Raw genomic sequence first — 16744 nt, forward strand, 5'->3', positions numbered from 1 at the left:
AGTAAATGAGAAGTCAAGCCACAGGCTGGGAGGAAATATTTACAAAATACCTATCTGATGAAGGTCTTGTATTCAGAAAATACAAAGAGCACCTACAACTCAATAAGCAGAAGATAAACAACCTGATTTAAAAAAAAACAGATAAAAGATGTAAACAGAAGATGTTTATTTTCTTCTTACTAAAGAAAATAAACAGGTGGCAAATCAGCATATATTTGCTTAATACATGATTAACATATTCATCATTCAGGAAATGCAAACCCAAGAATGCCACTTCCAGATATTAACCAAAGAAAATGAAAACATATTAATAGGTCCACACACAGACTTGTACTTCAGTAGTTTTAGCAGCTTTGTTTATATTTATAAACTAGAAATAAGCCAAATATCCATTAACTGGTTAATGGATAAATAGTTAAGATTACCTACCTCCATACAATGGAATACTACTCAGCAACAAAAATGAATAAACTACTGATACACACAAGAACTGGAATCAATCTCAAAAGCCATAAGTAAAAGAAACAAGACAGAAAAGTCATAAAAGACTATATACTCTATGATTAAATTTAAATAAAATTCTTCCTGATTTGATAAAAGGCATTACTGATTCTGTCTCCAGTGATAAAAAGGATCCTAGTCGTCCTTGGCATGCAGTGGCAAAACACTTAAATCACCAATGCAGACAAGTATGATCAAGGACCTACAGAAGACAAAGCTTTGGGTCATCAACTAGCTGCTACCACAGAAGTAAAAATGAGCTGGACAGTGGGGTAGTTCCTTCTAAGTACACTGGTGAACTTGGTAAAAGAAAATGCTAAGGTGAGAACATTAAAATCACCCTAGACCATAGACATAGCCTAAGGTCTATGTCAGGGCCTAGAAATGTCCATAATGCCTTAACAGAAAGCCTCATGTCATGTGCGCACAGGCCTGAGATTTCTGAAAAGCATACCCTGCAGGTGACTGAATAAAATGCAAATTCAATTCACCTTCTGTGGGACATTTTATGTTAAAGTTAGCATCCTAATTGAGAAAGAAGGAGTGGGGCCCTGGAAACTGGAATGGGGACACAGGGGCAGATTCTGATAAATCTGACTACCTTGAACCTCTAAATTCCTCCAGGCTTCCATGGCAAGTGAAAGCAGTCCTCCATAGTCTGTCTGAGGAAATCAGACTCCTTCGCCTGAAGAATGTACAGCGACTTCCCCTGAGACACTTGCCTTAAAAGGGTCTGCTGATGTTCCTGAAGACCTAATCCCCAAGCTGCTCATTATCTAGACACATAACCAGACTCAAATCCTATAAAGTCCTCAACACAAAATGTGGCCTGTGTTGATATGCAAAACATACCAAAAGGACTGCACAGTTTGACCAATCTATGTTAACAGAAAACAGAAATACAGATCCCATAATCCCCTTCTCTGGATGGGTTTGAGTCAGAGCTGGGCAAAAAGGAAATATGTGCCGCAATGGAGGATGGAAATGAAGCACAGCTGTTTCGCTTGAAAGTTAGGGTGGTCGAAGGGAATGAGAGACAGACACGGGGGTGCTGGCAGCCTCAGTCTGTCCTCACTCTTCTTTTCCCTACTCCTCATCCTCTTCCCCACTCTGCATCTAACTCTTCTCAACTGCCAAGAGAAACCCCAGACCCACCAGAAACTTGACTGAGAGTTTAGGAGATGAGATAGCTATGTCCACTGATTTCTATACCAGTCCATCTGTGCAGTGTCATGCGAGAGGCTGGATATTAGCAGTTTTCATGACTGCATGGCAGATCTGTCAGTGAGCAGCTTTAAACAATATACTTTCATTCTTTCATTTTCCTGTGTTCTTTAATAAGCATTTATAAGTTTTATGAAGATAAACAATTTTTAAATAGTTTTAAACATTTCAAGCAACCTTCCCTCATTTGGACCACTCTAAGTTTCCCCAAGGAAAACAAAAAGAGCATTTTTAGTCTAAAGAATTTAAAAAACAGACTTACATCATTAGACTGAAACAGTCGAGTCATTGCAAAGAAGGCTTCTGTGGCTTCTGTAGTTCCAAAGTGTTCACCCTAAGTAATTTAAAGTAAATTTAAATTAAAACAATTTCTTAAACAAGAAAAAAAAGGATTTTTCCCATTATTTCTGCAAAGATCTTTTAGAACCCAGAAAAAAAAAATCTCTATAAACACTGTGCCTCTTTGTTATTTTTCTGACTTTTAATTTATAAACCCACATGGCCATTTATCCATTCCTTATTTAAAATAATTCGTTATCACACACTATGCTATAAAAGTTCTAGAACAGTGGTCTCTAACCTTTTAGCATGAACTATTTTAAATTCTCTGAGCAACTGAGATTTACAGGAGATAGAAAACGAAGTTGAGTTCTTAGTCAGAACAAGATGTTATTGTTACACAGCCTAAGAACAGATATCATACCTCCTACATTTCTATAATCCAATGTCCAGTGCAAAGCCTGACCTATCATAGGAGCATAATAAATATTAAACTGTAATGAACTATAGGAATCACAGAAAACATGGTAAGAAGGGACCAACCAAAAGGGCAGGAATCAGATTATACAAAAAGGCTTATAGGGCTACTAATACAAAAGGCTTGTAGGGCTGCCAATACACCTCAAGATACTGGCTCAAGGCCCTAAAAACATTCTTTGGATCAGAACTCTAATATGTTTAATAGATCATCTGAGGATCTTCCTAAAATACAGATTTTGATTCATTGGCTCTGGTGTGAAACCTAAAATTTTCCATTTCAAATTAGCTCCCAGTGATGTGAATGCTACTGATCTGGGAACCACATACTTTTGAGTAGTAAGGTGTTAGATAACATATATTATTAATAGTCAAAACACTGCAGACCACAGACCACCTGAGACATTACCATTTCAATATTTAATTTCTTCATTAAAAGCAATCCTATATAATATGTTAGGCTCCATCATTTTTCAGGGCTTCAGCTTTCACAAAAAATACAACTAGTCTTCAATCTATTTGTCATAGGTGTAAGAATAAACCTAAATTTTATGAAAAACTTGGATAGTTTAGGATGAAAGACACCTTAAGTCCCTACTTTCTGACTTGAAACTCAAAAATATATGGATGTGTCAACTCTGGTAGAAATTTAAAAGTAATTTTCCGTAAAGAACTACCATGAATTAGGCAAAAGATAAGGTTAAGGTTCTGAAATCTGTTCACCTAGTTGTCAGTGTTCATCAGACTATGTGGGTAACTTCCTCATCAAGATAGTTATGTTTCAACATGGGTTGCCCATCAAAGCAGTATTGGTCAATATAAAAATATATGCTACTCTAGACCAGCTTTATTCAAAGCTATGCTTGCTGACTGGAGTTAGCCAATGTGGACACAATGTGTGCCATGAAAAGTTAAATCAAACTAACTTTGCCTTAAATGTTTCCAATAATACCACAAGAGGATATATATTTGTGAATAGATATATTTTATTTAAAAGCATGGACCTTCAGGATTGGGAAGACATGTACACCCGTGGCGGATTCATGTTGATGTACGGCAAAACCAATACAGTATTGTAAAGTAAAACAAAATAAAATTAAAATAAATAAATAAATAAATAAATAAAAGCATGGACTTGTTGTTCAGCCTTCATTTGCAAACTACAAAACTTTATCTCGGTCATGAAACGTAGCTAAGTAAAAAGTCTCATGGAACTCAAGTTGGAAACCACAGTGTTCTTTGTACCATATGTAAACCACCTGAGGTATATATATAGGTGCACATACACGTGTGTGTATATGAATCTAACAAACAAAATCACATTTTCTAAGGTCCTAGACATTTCATGAGATTTTTCAGTCTGAAGCAATAAAAAACAAAAACAAAAACAAAAAACATACACACACACACACACACACAAAAGAAGAAGTAGGATCTATGTTTCATGATTTTTGTCGGTTTTGTCTGCTATATCCCCTGTGCATAGGACACAGCAGGTTCGTAATAAATATATATGCTGAATGACTGAATGAATACTATTCCTGAATGCTGTGTCCACAACTATTTTCGGTGCTTCACATTTACTGTATCATTTAATCATTACCATTGTCTAAAACAGCTTTATCATAATCCCCATTTAGAGAAAACGACATAAAGCACAAAACAGTTAAGCCCAGAACCATACTAAGAAAATCATAAACAAACAAAGGCATACCTTGCAGATACTGTAGGTTCAGTTCCAGACCATGGCAATAAAATAAATATTATAATAAAGCACATCACAGGAATTTTTTGGTTTCCCAGTGCATATAATGTTATATTATCTATACATATAAATTTATACATTTATACATATAAATGTTGCATATAAATGTTTATACTACACTGTAGTCTATTTTGTACAATAGCATTATGTCTAAATAAAGACAATGTACAAGCCTTAACTTAAAAATACTTTATTGCTAAAAAATGCTAACCATCATCTAACAATACAGGGTTGCCACAAACATTCAATTTGTAAAAAAAAAAAAAAAATTCAATAAAGTGAAGCACAATAAAACAATATTCCTGCTTATATTCCTTAATTTGAATATTAAAATGAAAGCTTTAAAGCATTAATATACCCTCACAAAAGGATAAAATGTCTATCTAGAATTTGTCTAAGCTTTTTAAAAATATTTTTGGAGGGACATAAAGACCTTTGAACATACCTAAACAACATGTTTGAATATTAACTAATACTTGTTAAATTCAAATCAATGTTGAGATTGTACTGTGTGCTTAGCTGATTTGGTACCTCATGAATAAGAAAGAAGTATATGTCATACTCCTTGTCCACAAATTTTACATATTACTACATTAATCAAACACTGCAAATTCTAAAATTAAGTGAATTATTAAAAAATTAATAATTACACTTCCTAGAAAAAACTTCACTGCACATTATGTATTTCTATTCTAAGACACAAATCTGAGGAAAATCACAGTAATTTACCTGGTTCAGTAAGTAAAGAATCTTTGTAAGAATATGCAAACATCTTCTTGGATTGATGGGCGTTTCATTGAATATACGAGCCTGTGGAAACAAAAAACACTGCTATGTATATTTTCTATCACAGATTATAGACAATCAAATAAAATGAAAACAATTATATATATGTTTTTAGGACTATTATATATTTTAATCATAGTATCCAAATAATTTAGCTTATAGTTTTCCATTTATTATGGTATATAATAAATTATCAGATGTGATTTTCCATTCTATACTCACTCCCTTAAGTCTCCCACTTCAACTTGTGGACTTTATCTAAGAATTTCAATATTTACCTACATCATTTGAATACAATGAGCTTAGTATCTATAACTTCCTTCAAAAACCTTGCACTAAACACCTCCTACCTTATGTTACTTAAAATTCTCAACATGTGACAGAGTCTACAAATGTTTGCATTTCTATAAACGCCAGACTTTCCTATGACAAGTAACCCCTCTTTTTTTTTTTCCCTCCAGTATATATTCTCTGAACTCAGTTACATTCCTTAATTCTTATTTTGGATCATAGAATTCCAGGTGCTCTGTCCCCATTCTAAAATGGAACAGAAAAGAAAAAACACACTATACTTCCAAGCCATACCTCTTGTAAGACAGCACTCTTCTCCAGATGCCGAAAAGGATTGGAGCCACTACCTATATTATGGGGGAAAAAATGTCTTTAATAGCTGGCATACACAGATGTATTTACTTTCTAAGAAGGGTTTTAAATGCTTGAGAAATCTCACCTATGCGAGGTGTCCACTTGGATATTACAGTGATAATCATTACTAATATGCATACAAATTAATTAAAATCTTTTTGACTCTGACATTAGCTCTATCTGCTATCCTGTAAGATCCTGTACTTCTCTTTTACAGAAACTCTACCTAAAATGAGTACCTTGTCTTCTTGGCCTGCCTTATTTTTATATGAATGTTACAAATATCTGCCATGTCCACACAACTGAGATTTAGATTGTGGTAAGGCTCTTCGGATTTCCCTATAGGAAAGCACTACTTTGTGTATTTCTAACATTTTGCTGGAGGCAGAAGAGTTTATCAGAGAATTAGATACGCGTCAAGCTTTGAAGGGGCCATAGAGGTTTACTAACCCAACCCTCGACCACGCTTTGTGAGAGCAGCTATCAATCACTGAGACTTTTTCTTTTTTCTTTTTTTTTTTTTTTGAGGGGACTTGGCTATCTGCCTCATTTACTCTGGACCAAAGATGGGTATCAGGATGCAACTCACTTTTGGATGCTTGAGTATTAAATGAGCTAGGTACCACGGAACAGCCTTGCCCCCAGGGAAGCGGACAGCGCAGAGGTCCCCAGGGAGACTGTAAGGTACAAGCACCACAAAGTTCATACACACACACAGTCCAGTCGACCCCAGACCCACTCAGGGCCGTACACTATCAGTACCCCGCCCCCACCCCACCCCATCCAACCGCCGCCTCTCGCAAGCGCACACTCACTCCCTCCGCCACCTGCCGTGGGCCCGCCTCTTTGGTGGGCAAGCCCACCCCAGGCGAACCGGCGGAGGAGAAGGCGGCTCCGAGGAGCGGCGGCGCCAGAGGAGGGGGACTGGGGGCGGGGCCGCCGAGCAGCCCGAGGCGGCGCGCGGGCGGCCGCGCGCGAGCGCGCCGACCTGAAGGGAGGCTCCGGAGCCCTGGGGGAGGGGCTAGGGGCAGGCCCCCGGCTGAAGCGGAGCGGGGTCGGAGGAGGGGCCGGGCTCCAACTCCAGCCCCCTGGCACACCGGCGCCCACGCCCCCAGGTTCGCAGTCCCCGAGAGCAGGTGGCGGCGGGGCGGGGGAAGGGGAAGGGGCCCTCGCGGCTGAGCCCCGGGCGTACCAGACTCCTCGTCCTTCTTGTCGAATTTTTTAATCATCTTGGACGACTTCCCAGCGCCCAGACCCACGGCAACCGTCCCAGGCGCCGCAGCCGGCAAGCGGAAGAGGCTGCAGGAAGGCCGGTCCGGTGTTCTGGCGCCGGTTGGGCCGCGGTCCCGTCACTCGGAAAGAAGGCCCGCCCTCCCTACCCGGCGCCGGCCGCTCTCACCGCCCCCGGGGGCGTGGCCACCCCCTCTCCTCCTTCCCAAACCGGGAGGAGGCGGGGCCAGCGGTGGTTCCCACCGGAGTCGCACCTCCGCCCCTACAGCGACCGGTAGCAGCTGGGGGCTAGCCCCTGCCCGCCCTACAAGCCACCCGGCAGCCCACACCCGGAGCGGGCAGAATGAAATTTTATTGGTTGGCACGCCCTAGATGGCGACTTCTGCAGGTCCCTCAGTCTTTGGAGAAGCGGGGGTCCTGCAGGGTTTGTTTTCACTTAATGACAGTGGCGCTTTTTATAAACCACTGCTGGGCCCTTCCATTGCGGAACTCGCTCTCTCCTGGTGCGGTTCTGGTGGGCTTCTTCTCCAGGAGTGATGAAAGGGTTAATGGTTCCCAAATCATCTGGGAAGTTGGCGAGTCGCTCCCTGACTTCTTGGAGACTGCAACAAAGCACAGGGCACCTTCGTGAAAATGGACTTCCCAAGGGAGGACACATAATGTGAAAAATGAAGAGACCCATTTGGAGGGGTGAGAAAGCTGGTCTTTACTCAGAGCAAGAAGGGTAGGTTTTGGACCACTGACCACCATTCCCAACTTTGTTTATAATTCTTCCCTTCATCAAGACACACTTTAAAACACTACCAGTTTAGGATCTTCCCTAACTAACCCCACCCTTTCAAATGATTCCATCTGTGACCATTTTGACACTTGTGTGTTTATGTGTGTGTGTGTGTGTGTGTGTGTGTGTGTGTGTGTGTTAGTTGCTCAGTCGTGTCCAGCTCTGCGGCCCCATGAACAATAGCCCACCAGGCTCCTCTGTCCACAGAATTCTCCAGGCAAGAGTACTGGAGTGGGGTGCCATTCCCTTCTCCAGGGGATTGACACATAACTCTTACTAAGTTAAGGTACTTTCACTTGTGCGTTCAGATTCCTCTTAGCCCTTTCCTAAAATGTATGTTGATTTTCAGTTCTCCTGTCTGAGAGTGTGACTAAGAAGCTGTTGCTACCTTTGGCTTCAGTATCACTTTTTCCAGATTGTCTTTCAATTTCAGCCCTTCTTGGACGCCTCTGTTTGGGCTTGGCCTGTTCCCATCCCTCCCCTCTATTCTGAAGCATTATGCCATGTAAATATCTCTTAAATCTCTTTTCTTATTCCTACTGCTATTGCCTTAATTCAGGTCCTATCTGTTTTTTGGACAGTCTCCTAACCAGCCTTCGTGGCCCCCATCAAAGCAGTTTTCTATGTAACCTTTTATTTGGATGCCTGGTAAATATGGAACATTATGGATGGAAGGAGGGCTTGCTAGGTTCTCTTTTGCTTGAAGTAGAGACACTGCATCAACTTCACAATAGATCGTTTAGGAAAAGCACAGTAATGGCCCTTTAGATACATAGGGTAAACAGCCATTCATTTTTCTTGAGGGAAACTGTAAAGTTACCATAATTCTAAGAAATTCTGCAGACTGAGATATTAAGTGTTCTGTTTAGAAGTGTAAATTGGGTTATTGGGTTATCTTAACAGAATCATGGCCTTGGAAAATCAGAGAAATTTTAATCCAGATTAGATTCTAGACCCTGGAGAAACTCTTTCTTCTAATATGGATTTAAACTAAACTGCTGATACCCTGCATATGGTATCAGTTGAGATTTAACTCCAATTTTACTAAATATACTATTATGCTTGCCTTTTCTGGCTTATAAAGCTCAAACCTTGCTTTCCATGTAGAGTTTCCCTTGAAGGAAATAGACGTTCCTACTTATTTATTCTGGGCCTGAAAATAAAAAGGCTTAGGGGAAAGGAGCAACCTCTTCCCCTCTTGTGGGCTAGAGGTATTGGGAGCCTAGGCAGAGATGGTGCACGTAAACTGAGAGACTCCCAAGAACGGATAATATGCTGGGGGCCTGCTGGTAAGTGTGAAGGAACTTGGAGGATGGAGGGGAGGGTTGAGGCTGAGCTTAAGAGTGGCCCTTTTTATTTATTTATTTTTAAATATCTATTTGTTTGGCTGCACTGGGTCTTAGTCACAGCATGTGGGATCTAGTTCCCTGACCCAGGATTGAACCCGAGCCCCCTGCTTTGGGAGTGTGAAATCTTAGCCACTGGGCCACCAGGGAAGTCCCAGAGTGGCCCCTTTTAAAACAAGATAAATGACTCTCTGCCACCCTTGAACTTTTGTCCGCATCTGTGAAGTGTTTTGGGTTTTAGTTTTGTTTGTTTGTTTTTTCTGTTTTGGCTGTTCGATGCAGCGTGTGGGATCTAGTTCCCTGCCAGGGATCAAACCCACATCTCCTGCATTGGGAGTGCAGAGCTTAACCAGTGGACTGCCAGGGAAGTCTCTATGAAGTGTTATTTAATGCCACAGTTTAGGTTTAGCTGTATATGGGGAGTTAAGAGGGTACTTCCCTGATGGCTTAAGTGGTAAAGAATCCGCCTGCAATGCAGGAGATGTGAGAGACATGGGTTCAATCCCAGGGTCAGGAAGATCTCCTGGAGAAGGAAATGACAACCCACTCCAATACTCTGGTCTGGAAAATCCTATGGACAGAGGAGCCTGGTGGGCTACAGTCCATAGGGTCACAAAGAGTCAGACACAACTGAACACTCAAGCACAGGGAGTTAAGAGAGGCAGTAGGTGGGTGAGGTGGCGCATAGGTCCAGGAGGAGCAGAGATGCTTGAAGGAGCCAGGTAAGGGTTGGTAAAATATGCCCGCATGCCTCTGGAGCTGTGACTGTTGGAACTAAGGATGGTTGGCTGCCACTAGAATGGCCTTGCAGAACAGAGAAGCATACCTTTGGGAGTTTCAGAAATTGCTCAAGGAAAGAAACCCCAGAGGAGAAATGAACCTTATCTTGGAGCCATAGGCTAGGGAAGTCTGGGGACTCACTGATTAAACTAATACACAAATGTAAGTTCAGTGCTCTGAAATTCTTCAGTGGGTCATAAACACTTGCTGGATAAAACCTAAGCCTTTGTTTATACTAATAGACAAAGCCCTTAGTGACCTGGCCATCCATCTATCCTATGTACTGAAAGTGCTATTACTGGTGCTTGATAAATATCCGACACTTAGTAAGTGCCCGATAAATGTTGCTAAATGAATGACAGTTTGTGAGGAGCATTCTTATTGCACCCCTACCTTATCCCAAACCTATTCCACACTGTCCTGCCTCAGCCCCAAGGAGACTCATGGACCTTTGAGACTCACAGCTTATCCTTTGGCCCTTTTAGAACAGTTTTCCTCAAAGTGTGATATGCATACCACTGGGTAGTTTGGGAGATACATAAACATCTTAAATTTTAATTATTATGAATTTGATTAAATGTATGCTGTGCTTTGTCCTTCAGTCATTTCCAACTCTTTGTAACCCGAGGAGCTGTAGCCCACCATGCTCCTCTGTCCATGGTGGCACGAATACTGGAGTGGGTTGCCATGCCCTCCTCCAGGGAATTTTCCCAACCCAGGTCTCCTGCATTGCAGGTGGATTCTTTACTGTCTGAGCCACCAAGGAAGCCTCAATTAAATGTATAAGAGGAGAAAAAAGCCCATGTGTTAGTATGTCAAACCCATGATATCAATAACATAGGACATTAGGACATAGGACATAGAACAATAACATAGGACAATAATTAGGATGAAACCAAAAAATAATAATGCTTTTAAAGAAAAACATTAAGTAAATTATAGGGCAAACAACATATTGACCAAAACTAGTAACGTGGTGGGTGATGTAGTTTGGGAAACACTACGCTGGAACTTTCTTGAAATTTGAGGATTTAAACAAGCTCAAAAGCCTAGAACCACTCAGGCTTCTATCTGTTCTTGGCTTCCATGATACACAGAAAAACAGTCTCCAGAACCTCCAAGAGAGATGTTGATTTGCCCTCAACATTCATCCCCATAGGTTGTCCCTCCTGCCCACATTGCTGTCTTGTAAAGCATTGCTTTGAAAGAGAGGACCTTACCATCATTCTTCATATATTTTTTACAGACTGAAGCAAAGGTGAGCTGAGGGTACATTTTCTTCTGTTGCCTCAGAGTGTAGATCTTTGAATACTTCCCTTCACTCTTGAAATCCTTGTCGGTGGAAAACCTTAACAAAGAAAGTTGACTTAGTAGGTCCTAGTGTGGGGGTGAGGTAGGGGTAGGGGGTTATTGAAACCAGGCACTACAACCTCAGCTTCTAGGGAAGAAGAAAGGACAGCACAAATAGAGGGTGTTCATTGGTACAGAGTGGCAGTATTGTTCAGTGGAAGGGATGCTTCTAGAACCTACTATTGCAAGCCTATGAAGGAACTCCAGAATCTCCTCTCTCCTCTCCAAACTAGATAGAGGCTGCTCCTATAACCAGTTTCAAATCAGATTGTTCCTATATCACAATCCTTAACATGCACCGAGGGAGATTTTTTGGTTCCTCAAATCATAGACCTTTGACTACATCTCTTGTGAAAAATCTTAGTTTGCATTACTGTTTCTCTGTCGCTAAGGTGGAAATGTGGTTGGGGGTCACATAGGAAAGCTGTCCTATTGTTATACAGTTCTCCACATTCCCTATAACCAAAAAGTATTTGTTAAATCATATTGAAGAGAGATAGTGACATGAATAAGGAAAAGGAAAGAAAGACCCAGGACTCCACCTAAACCATTGTTCTCGCTTGGATGTGGTGTCCTCCATCAGCATCAAAGGGAATACTGGTTTCAGTCCAGATCTTAAGTTTTTTTTCTGAGGCATCAAGGGTAGGAAGAAGTTCTTGGTGGGCTTGTGCTGATGACTTTCCTGCAGCAACGGAAAGAAGAGTAAGTGAAGGAGTAAGCTGAGTCCCCTGGGCTTAAAGGCAGAGCTAGGTTCCTGGACTAAGCTCCAGTTCCCCTAAACTCAGCAACAAGACCTGCCAAAGAGGGAAGTAGGGGTACAGAAATCCAAAGAAGAGAAAAGCAATTCCCTAAGTAGGCTAACACATATTCATTTCACAGCCAGATAATGTGTCCAAATTTTGCCCAGATTCCAAAGTCATTGATGAAGCTTGCACACTAGCCCTTTGTGTAAATGGAAGAATTTCCTGGATTTTGAGGATTCACTTAGTGAATTGCTTAGGAAACCAAACATTTGGTAATAAATTGGGAAATATTGTTGATCCATGGGATGCTACCCACCTTTCTTACAGATGGCTGTCTCATTCATATCCTATTCTCTGCAGTGAAAAGGCCACAGAATGGGATGTTTTGTGAGGTAATAATTTTGTCATTATTAAAGTCATAGAATCAAAGACTTTCAAAAGATCTTAAAGGCCATCAAGTGTAACCATTCATCTTATCCCCGCCTTATTATTATCGAGTGGTCAATCTTCCTATCTCTAAAAACCTAATCTACTTAATTAATAGCTGATTGCTAACACCCTGTAACTTCTACCCTACAGTCCAAATTGCAGCCATGAAATAGAAGGACACTGGCTCGTTGGAAGAGAAACTACGACAAACCTAGAAAGAGTATTAAAAAGCAGAGACAATACTTTGAAGATCTGTATAGTCAAAACTATGGTTTTTCCAATGAGTTCAGTTCAGTTCAGTCGCTCAGTCGTGTCCAACTCTTTGCGACCCCATGAATCACAGCACGCCAGGCCTCCTTGTCCATCACCATCTCCCGGAGTTCACTCAGACTCAGATCCATCAAGTCAGTGATGCCATCCAGCCATCTCATCCTCGGTCATCCCCTTCTCCTCCTGCCCTCAATCCCTCCCAGCATCAGAGTCTTTTCCAATGAGTCAGCTCTTCGCATGAGGTGGCCAAAGTACTGGAGTTTCAGCTTTAGCATCATTCCTTCCAAAGAAATCCCAGGGTTGATCTCCTTCAGAATGGACTGGTTGGATCTCTTTGCAGTCCAAGGGACTCTCAAGAGTCTTCTCCAACACCACAGTTCAAAAGCATCAATTCTTTGGTGCTCAGCCTTCTTCACAGTCCAACTCTGACATCCATACATGACAACAGAAAAAAACCATAGCCTTGACTAGATGGACCTTAGTCAGCAAAGTAATGTCTCTGCTTTTGAATATACTATCTAGGTTGGTTATAACTTTCCTTCCAAGGAGTAAGCGTCTTTTAATTTCATGGCTGCAGTCACCATCTGCAGTGATTTTGGAGCCCAAAAAAATAAATTCTGACACTGTTTCCACATCTATTTCCTATGAAGTGATGGGACCAGATGCCATGATCTTCGTTTTCTGAATGCTGAGCTTCAAGCCAACTTTTTCACTCTCCTCTTTCACTTTCATCAAGAGGCTTTTTAGCTCCTCTTCACTTTCTGCCATAAGGATAGTGTCATCTGCATATCTGAGGTTATTGATATTTCTCCTGGCAATCTTGATTCCAGCTTGTGTTTCTTCCAGCCCAGCGTTTCTCATGATGTACTCTGCATATAAGTTAAATAAGTAGGGTGACAATATATAGCCTTGACGTACTCCTTTTCCTATTTGGAACCAGTCTGTTGTTCCATGTCCAGTTCTAACTGTTGCTTCCTGACCTGCATACAGATTTCTCAAGAGGCAGTTCAGATGGTCTGGTATTCCCATCTCTTTCAGAATTTTCCACAGTTGATTGTGATCCACACAGTCAAAGGCTTTGGCATAGTCAATAAAGCAGAAATAGATGTTTTTCTGGAACTCTCTTGCTTTTTCCATGATCCAGTGGATGTTGGCAATTTGATCTCTGGTTCCTCTGCCTTTTCTGAAACCAGCTTGAACATCAGGGAGTTCACGGTTCACATATTGCTGAAGCCTAGCTTGGAGAATTTTGAGCATTACTTTACTAGCATGTGAGGTGAGTGCAATTGTGCTGTAGTTTGAGCATTCTTTGGCATTGCCTTTCTTTGGGATTGGAATGGAAACTGACCTTTTCCAGTCCTGTGGCCACTGCTGAGTTTTCCAAATTTGCTGGCATGTTGAGTGCTGCACTTTCACAGCATCATCTTTCAGGATTTGAAACAGCTCAACTGGAATCCCATCACCTCCACTAGCTTTGTTCATAGTGATGCTTTCTAACGCCCACTTGACTTCACATTCCAAATTGTCTGGCTCTAGATTAGTGATCACATCATCATGATTATCTGGGTCGTGAAGATCTTTTTGTACAGTTCTTCCATGTATTTTTGCCACCTCTTCTTAATATCTTCTGGTTCTGTTAGGTCCATACCATTTCTGTCCTTTATCGAGCCCATCTTTGCATGAAATGTTCCCTTGGTATCTCTAATTTTCTTGAAGAGATCTCTAGTCTTTCCCATTCTGTTCTTTTCCTCTATTTCGTTGCATTGATCACTGAAGAAGGCTTTCTTATCTCTTCTTGCTATTCTTTGGAACTCTGCATTCAGATACTTATATCTTTCCTTTTCTCCTTTGCTTTTCACCTCTCTTCTTTTCACAGCTATTTGTAAGGCCTCCCCAGACAGCCATTTTGCTTTTTTGCATTTCTTTTCCATGGGGATGGTCTTGATCCCTGTCTCCTGTACAATGGCACGAACCTCATTCCATAGTTCATCAGGCACTCTATCTGTCAGATCTAGGCCCTTAAATCTATTTCTCACTTCCACTGTATAATCATAAGGGATTTGATTTAGGTCATACCTGAATGGTCTAGCCATTTTCCCTACTTTCTTCAATTTGAGTCTGAATTTGGTAATAAGGAGTTCATGATCTGAGCCACAGTCAGCTCCCAGTCTTGTTTTTGTTGACTGTATAGAGCTTCTCCATCTTTGGCTGCAAAGAATATAATCAGTCTGATTTCGGTGTTGACCATCTGGTGATGTCCATGTGTAGAGTCTTCTCTTGTGTTGTTGGAAGAGGGTGTTTGCTGTGACCAGTGCATTTTCTTGGCAAAACTCTATTAGTCTTTGCCCTGCTTCATTCTGCATTCCAAGGCCAAATTTGTCTGTTACTCCAGGTGTTTCCTGACTTCCAACTTTTGCATTCCAGTCCCCTATAATGAAAAGGACATCTTTTTGGGGTGTTAGTTCTAAAAGGTCTTGTAGGTCTTCATAAAACCATTCAAGTTCAGTTTCTTCAGCTTTACTGGTTGGGGCATAGAGTCATGTATAAATGTGAGAGTTGGACTGTAAAGAAGGCTGAGCACCAAAGAATTGATGCTTTTGAACTGTGGTGCTGGAGAAGACTCTTGAGAGTCTTCCCAAGAGGACAGCGAGATCAAACCAGTCAGTCCTAAAGGAAATCAACCTTGAATATTCATTGGAAGGACTGATGCTGAAGCTGAGGATCCAATACTTTGGTCACCTGATGCGATGAGCTGACTCATTGGAAAAGACCCTGATGCTGGAAAAGTTGAAGGGCAGGAAGAGAAGCGGGTAACAGAGGATGAGATGGTTGGTTGGTATCATTAACTCAATGGACATGAGTTTGAGCAAACTCCAGGAGATAGTGAAGGACGGGGATGCCTGGCATGCTGCAGTCCATGGGGTCACAAAGAGTCAGACATGACTGAGTGACTGAACAACAGCAACAACTCCAAACAGAACAAATCTAGTGTCTCTCTCATAGAGACCTTAAATAATTTAAAGAAATCCATCACATTTCCCCTGAGTTCCATCTCTCTTCCAGACTCAACATTGCCAACATTGTGAATTTTTTTCATATGACATGGCTTTGGGTTATTCCCTATTCTCCCGATTTCTCTCATTTTAACTCATTTAAGAAAGTTACAAATTAGATTCTTCCTAATGTGTGGCAAACTGAAATGGGAACAATATTCTAGGTGTAGACAGCTGCAGGATATATCTCATTAAAGTCCCTATTCAAATGTGATCACTGCTTCTGAGAACCTTCTCTAGCAACCCTGTCTAAATCACACCCATCACTCTCCATTCCTTTATCCTACTTTTGGGGGCACTTATTACAATAGATATGTTCTGTGCAATTGTTGACTTGCTTATTGTCTGTGTACTCCACTGGAATTAAACTTTGACTTAGTCACTGATAGATCCCTACCACATAACACTGCCTGGCAAATAGTAAGTGCTCAATAAATGTTATTGAATGAATGAAAGAATGACAGAATAAATGAATAACCAAACTAATTAGTTGACCTGTACTGAACCTTTTAGCTCAGAATTTTCAAACCTCTTTCTTAAAATGTTTGCTGCTGAATTAACCGTGTCTTTTTTTATATTTGTTATTACATATATTGGTTACTTTGTTGTATTTATTTGCTATATCTGTTACATTTATTGTTTAATTCTCATAAAAATCTCATAAATTCTTATAAAAATCCTGTGGCTGAACCATGTCCTTTTGATTCTCATACTCTTGAAACTATTTCATTTTGAGGAACAGGATTCATTGACGTTACCTCCATTAATAGGGGTATTCATTTAAGTTACCTCCATTTATGCCTAGGACCTGTCATAGCCAATAATCTGACCGCAAAAGAGTAGAAACCTTAGCAGAGCTAGATTTTAGAGCAGAAAAACAAGAATAAAGCCATTATTTGGAATCCAAAGCAGCGCGAGCTAAGGACCCCAACTGCATGAGCTTGTCTATCTTGTCTCATCATTTAGCACCATGCCATTAACATATTTCCTGCTTTCTTCCTGTCTGCTTCCTTCTCACTCTAGCATTCATTCCTTATTTTGCCCTGAATATCATTTTTTTTAACCTACAAATTTTGCTTCAATCT

At 40.9% G+C, this 16744-nt stretch overlaps 2 protein-coding genes across 3 annotated transcripts in view; both read right to left on the minus strand.

The window, feature by feature from the left end:
* The window catches only part of COPG2 (COPI coat complex subunit gamma 2), a 163228-nt gene extending 156253 nt beyond the window's left edge, over positions 1–6975 (minus strand). The window contains exons 1-5 of one of the 2 annotated variants that reach the window (XM_042248839.2): positions 6870–6975; positions 6267–6354; positions 5618–5670; positions 4976–5056; positions 1988–2059 (exon numbers count right to left, since the gene is read on the minus strand). In XM_042248839.2, coding sequence (XP_042104773.1) covers positions 1988–2014 — 27 coding nt within the window. In that variant the 5' untranslated portion in view covers positions 2015–2059; positions 4976–5056; positions 5618–5670; positions 6267–6354; positions 6870–6975. The remainder of the gene's footprint in view (positions 1–1987; positions 2060–4975; positions 5057–5617; positions 5671–6266; positions 6355–6869) is intronic. The other variant, XM_015095386.4, reaches the window with a different exon arrangement.
* Positions 6976–7243: 268 nt separating this feature from the next.
* TSGA13 (testis specific 13) overlaps positions 7244–16744 on the minus strand; it is a 31427-nt gene continuing 21926 nt past the window's right edge. The window contains exons 5-7 of the mRNA XM_027969119.3: positions 11707–11846; positions 11035–11162; positions 7244–7509 (exon numbers count right to left, since the gene is read on the minus strand). Coding sequence (XP_027824920.2) covers positions 7340–7509; positions 11035–11162; positions 11707–11846 — 438 coding nt within the window. The 3' untranslated portion in view covers positions 7244–7339. The remainder of the gene's footprint in view (positions 7510–11034; positions 11163–11706; positions 11847–16744) is intronic.

The sequence above is a fragment of the Ovis aries genome, chromosome 4 (genome assembly GCF_016772045.2).
Source record: "Ovis aries strain OAR_USU_Benz2616 breed Rambouillet chromosome 4, ARS-UI_Ramb_v3.0, whole genome shotgun sequence".
Lineage (NCBI taxonomy): Eukaryota > Metazoa > Chordata > Mammalia > Artiodactyla > Bovidae > Ovis > Ovis aries.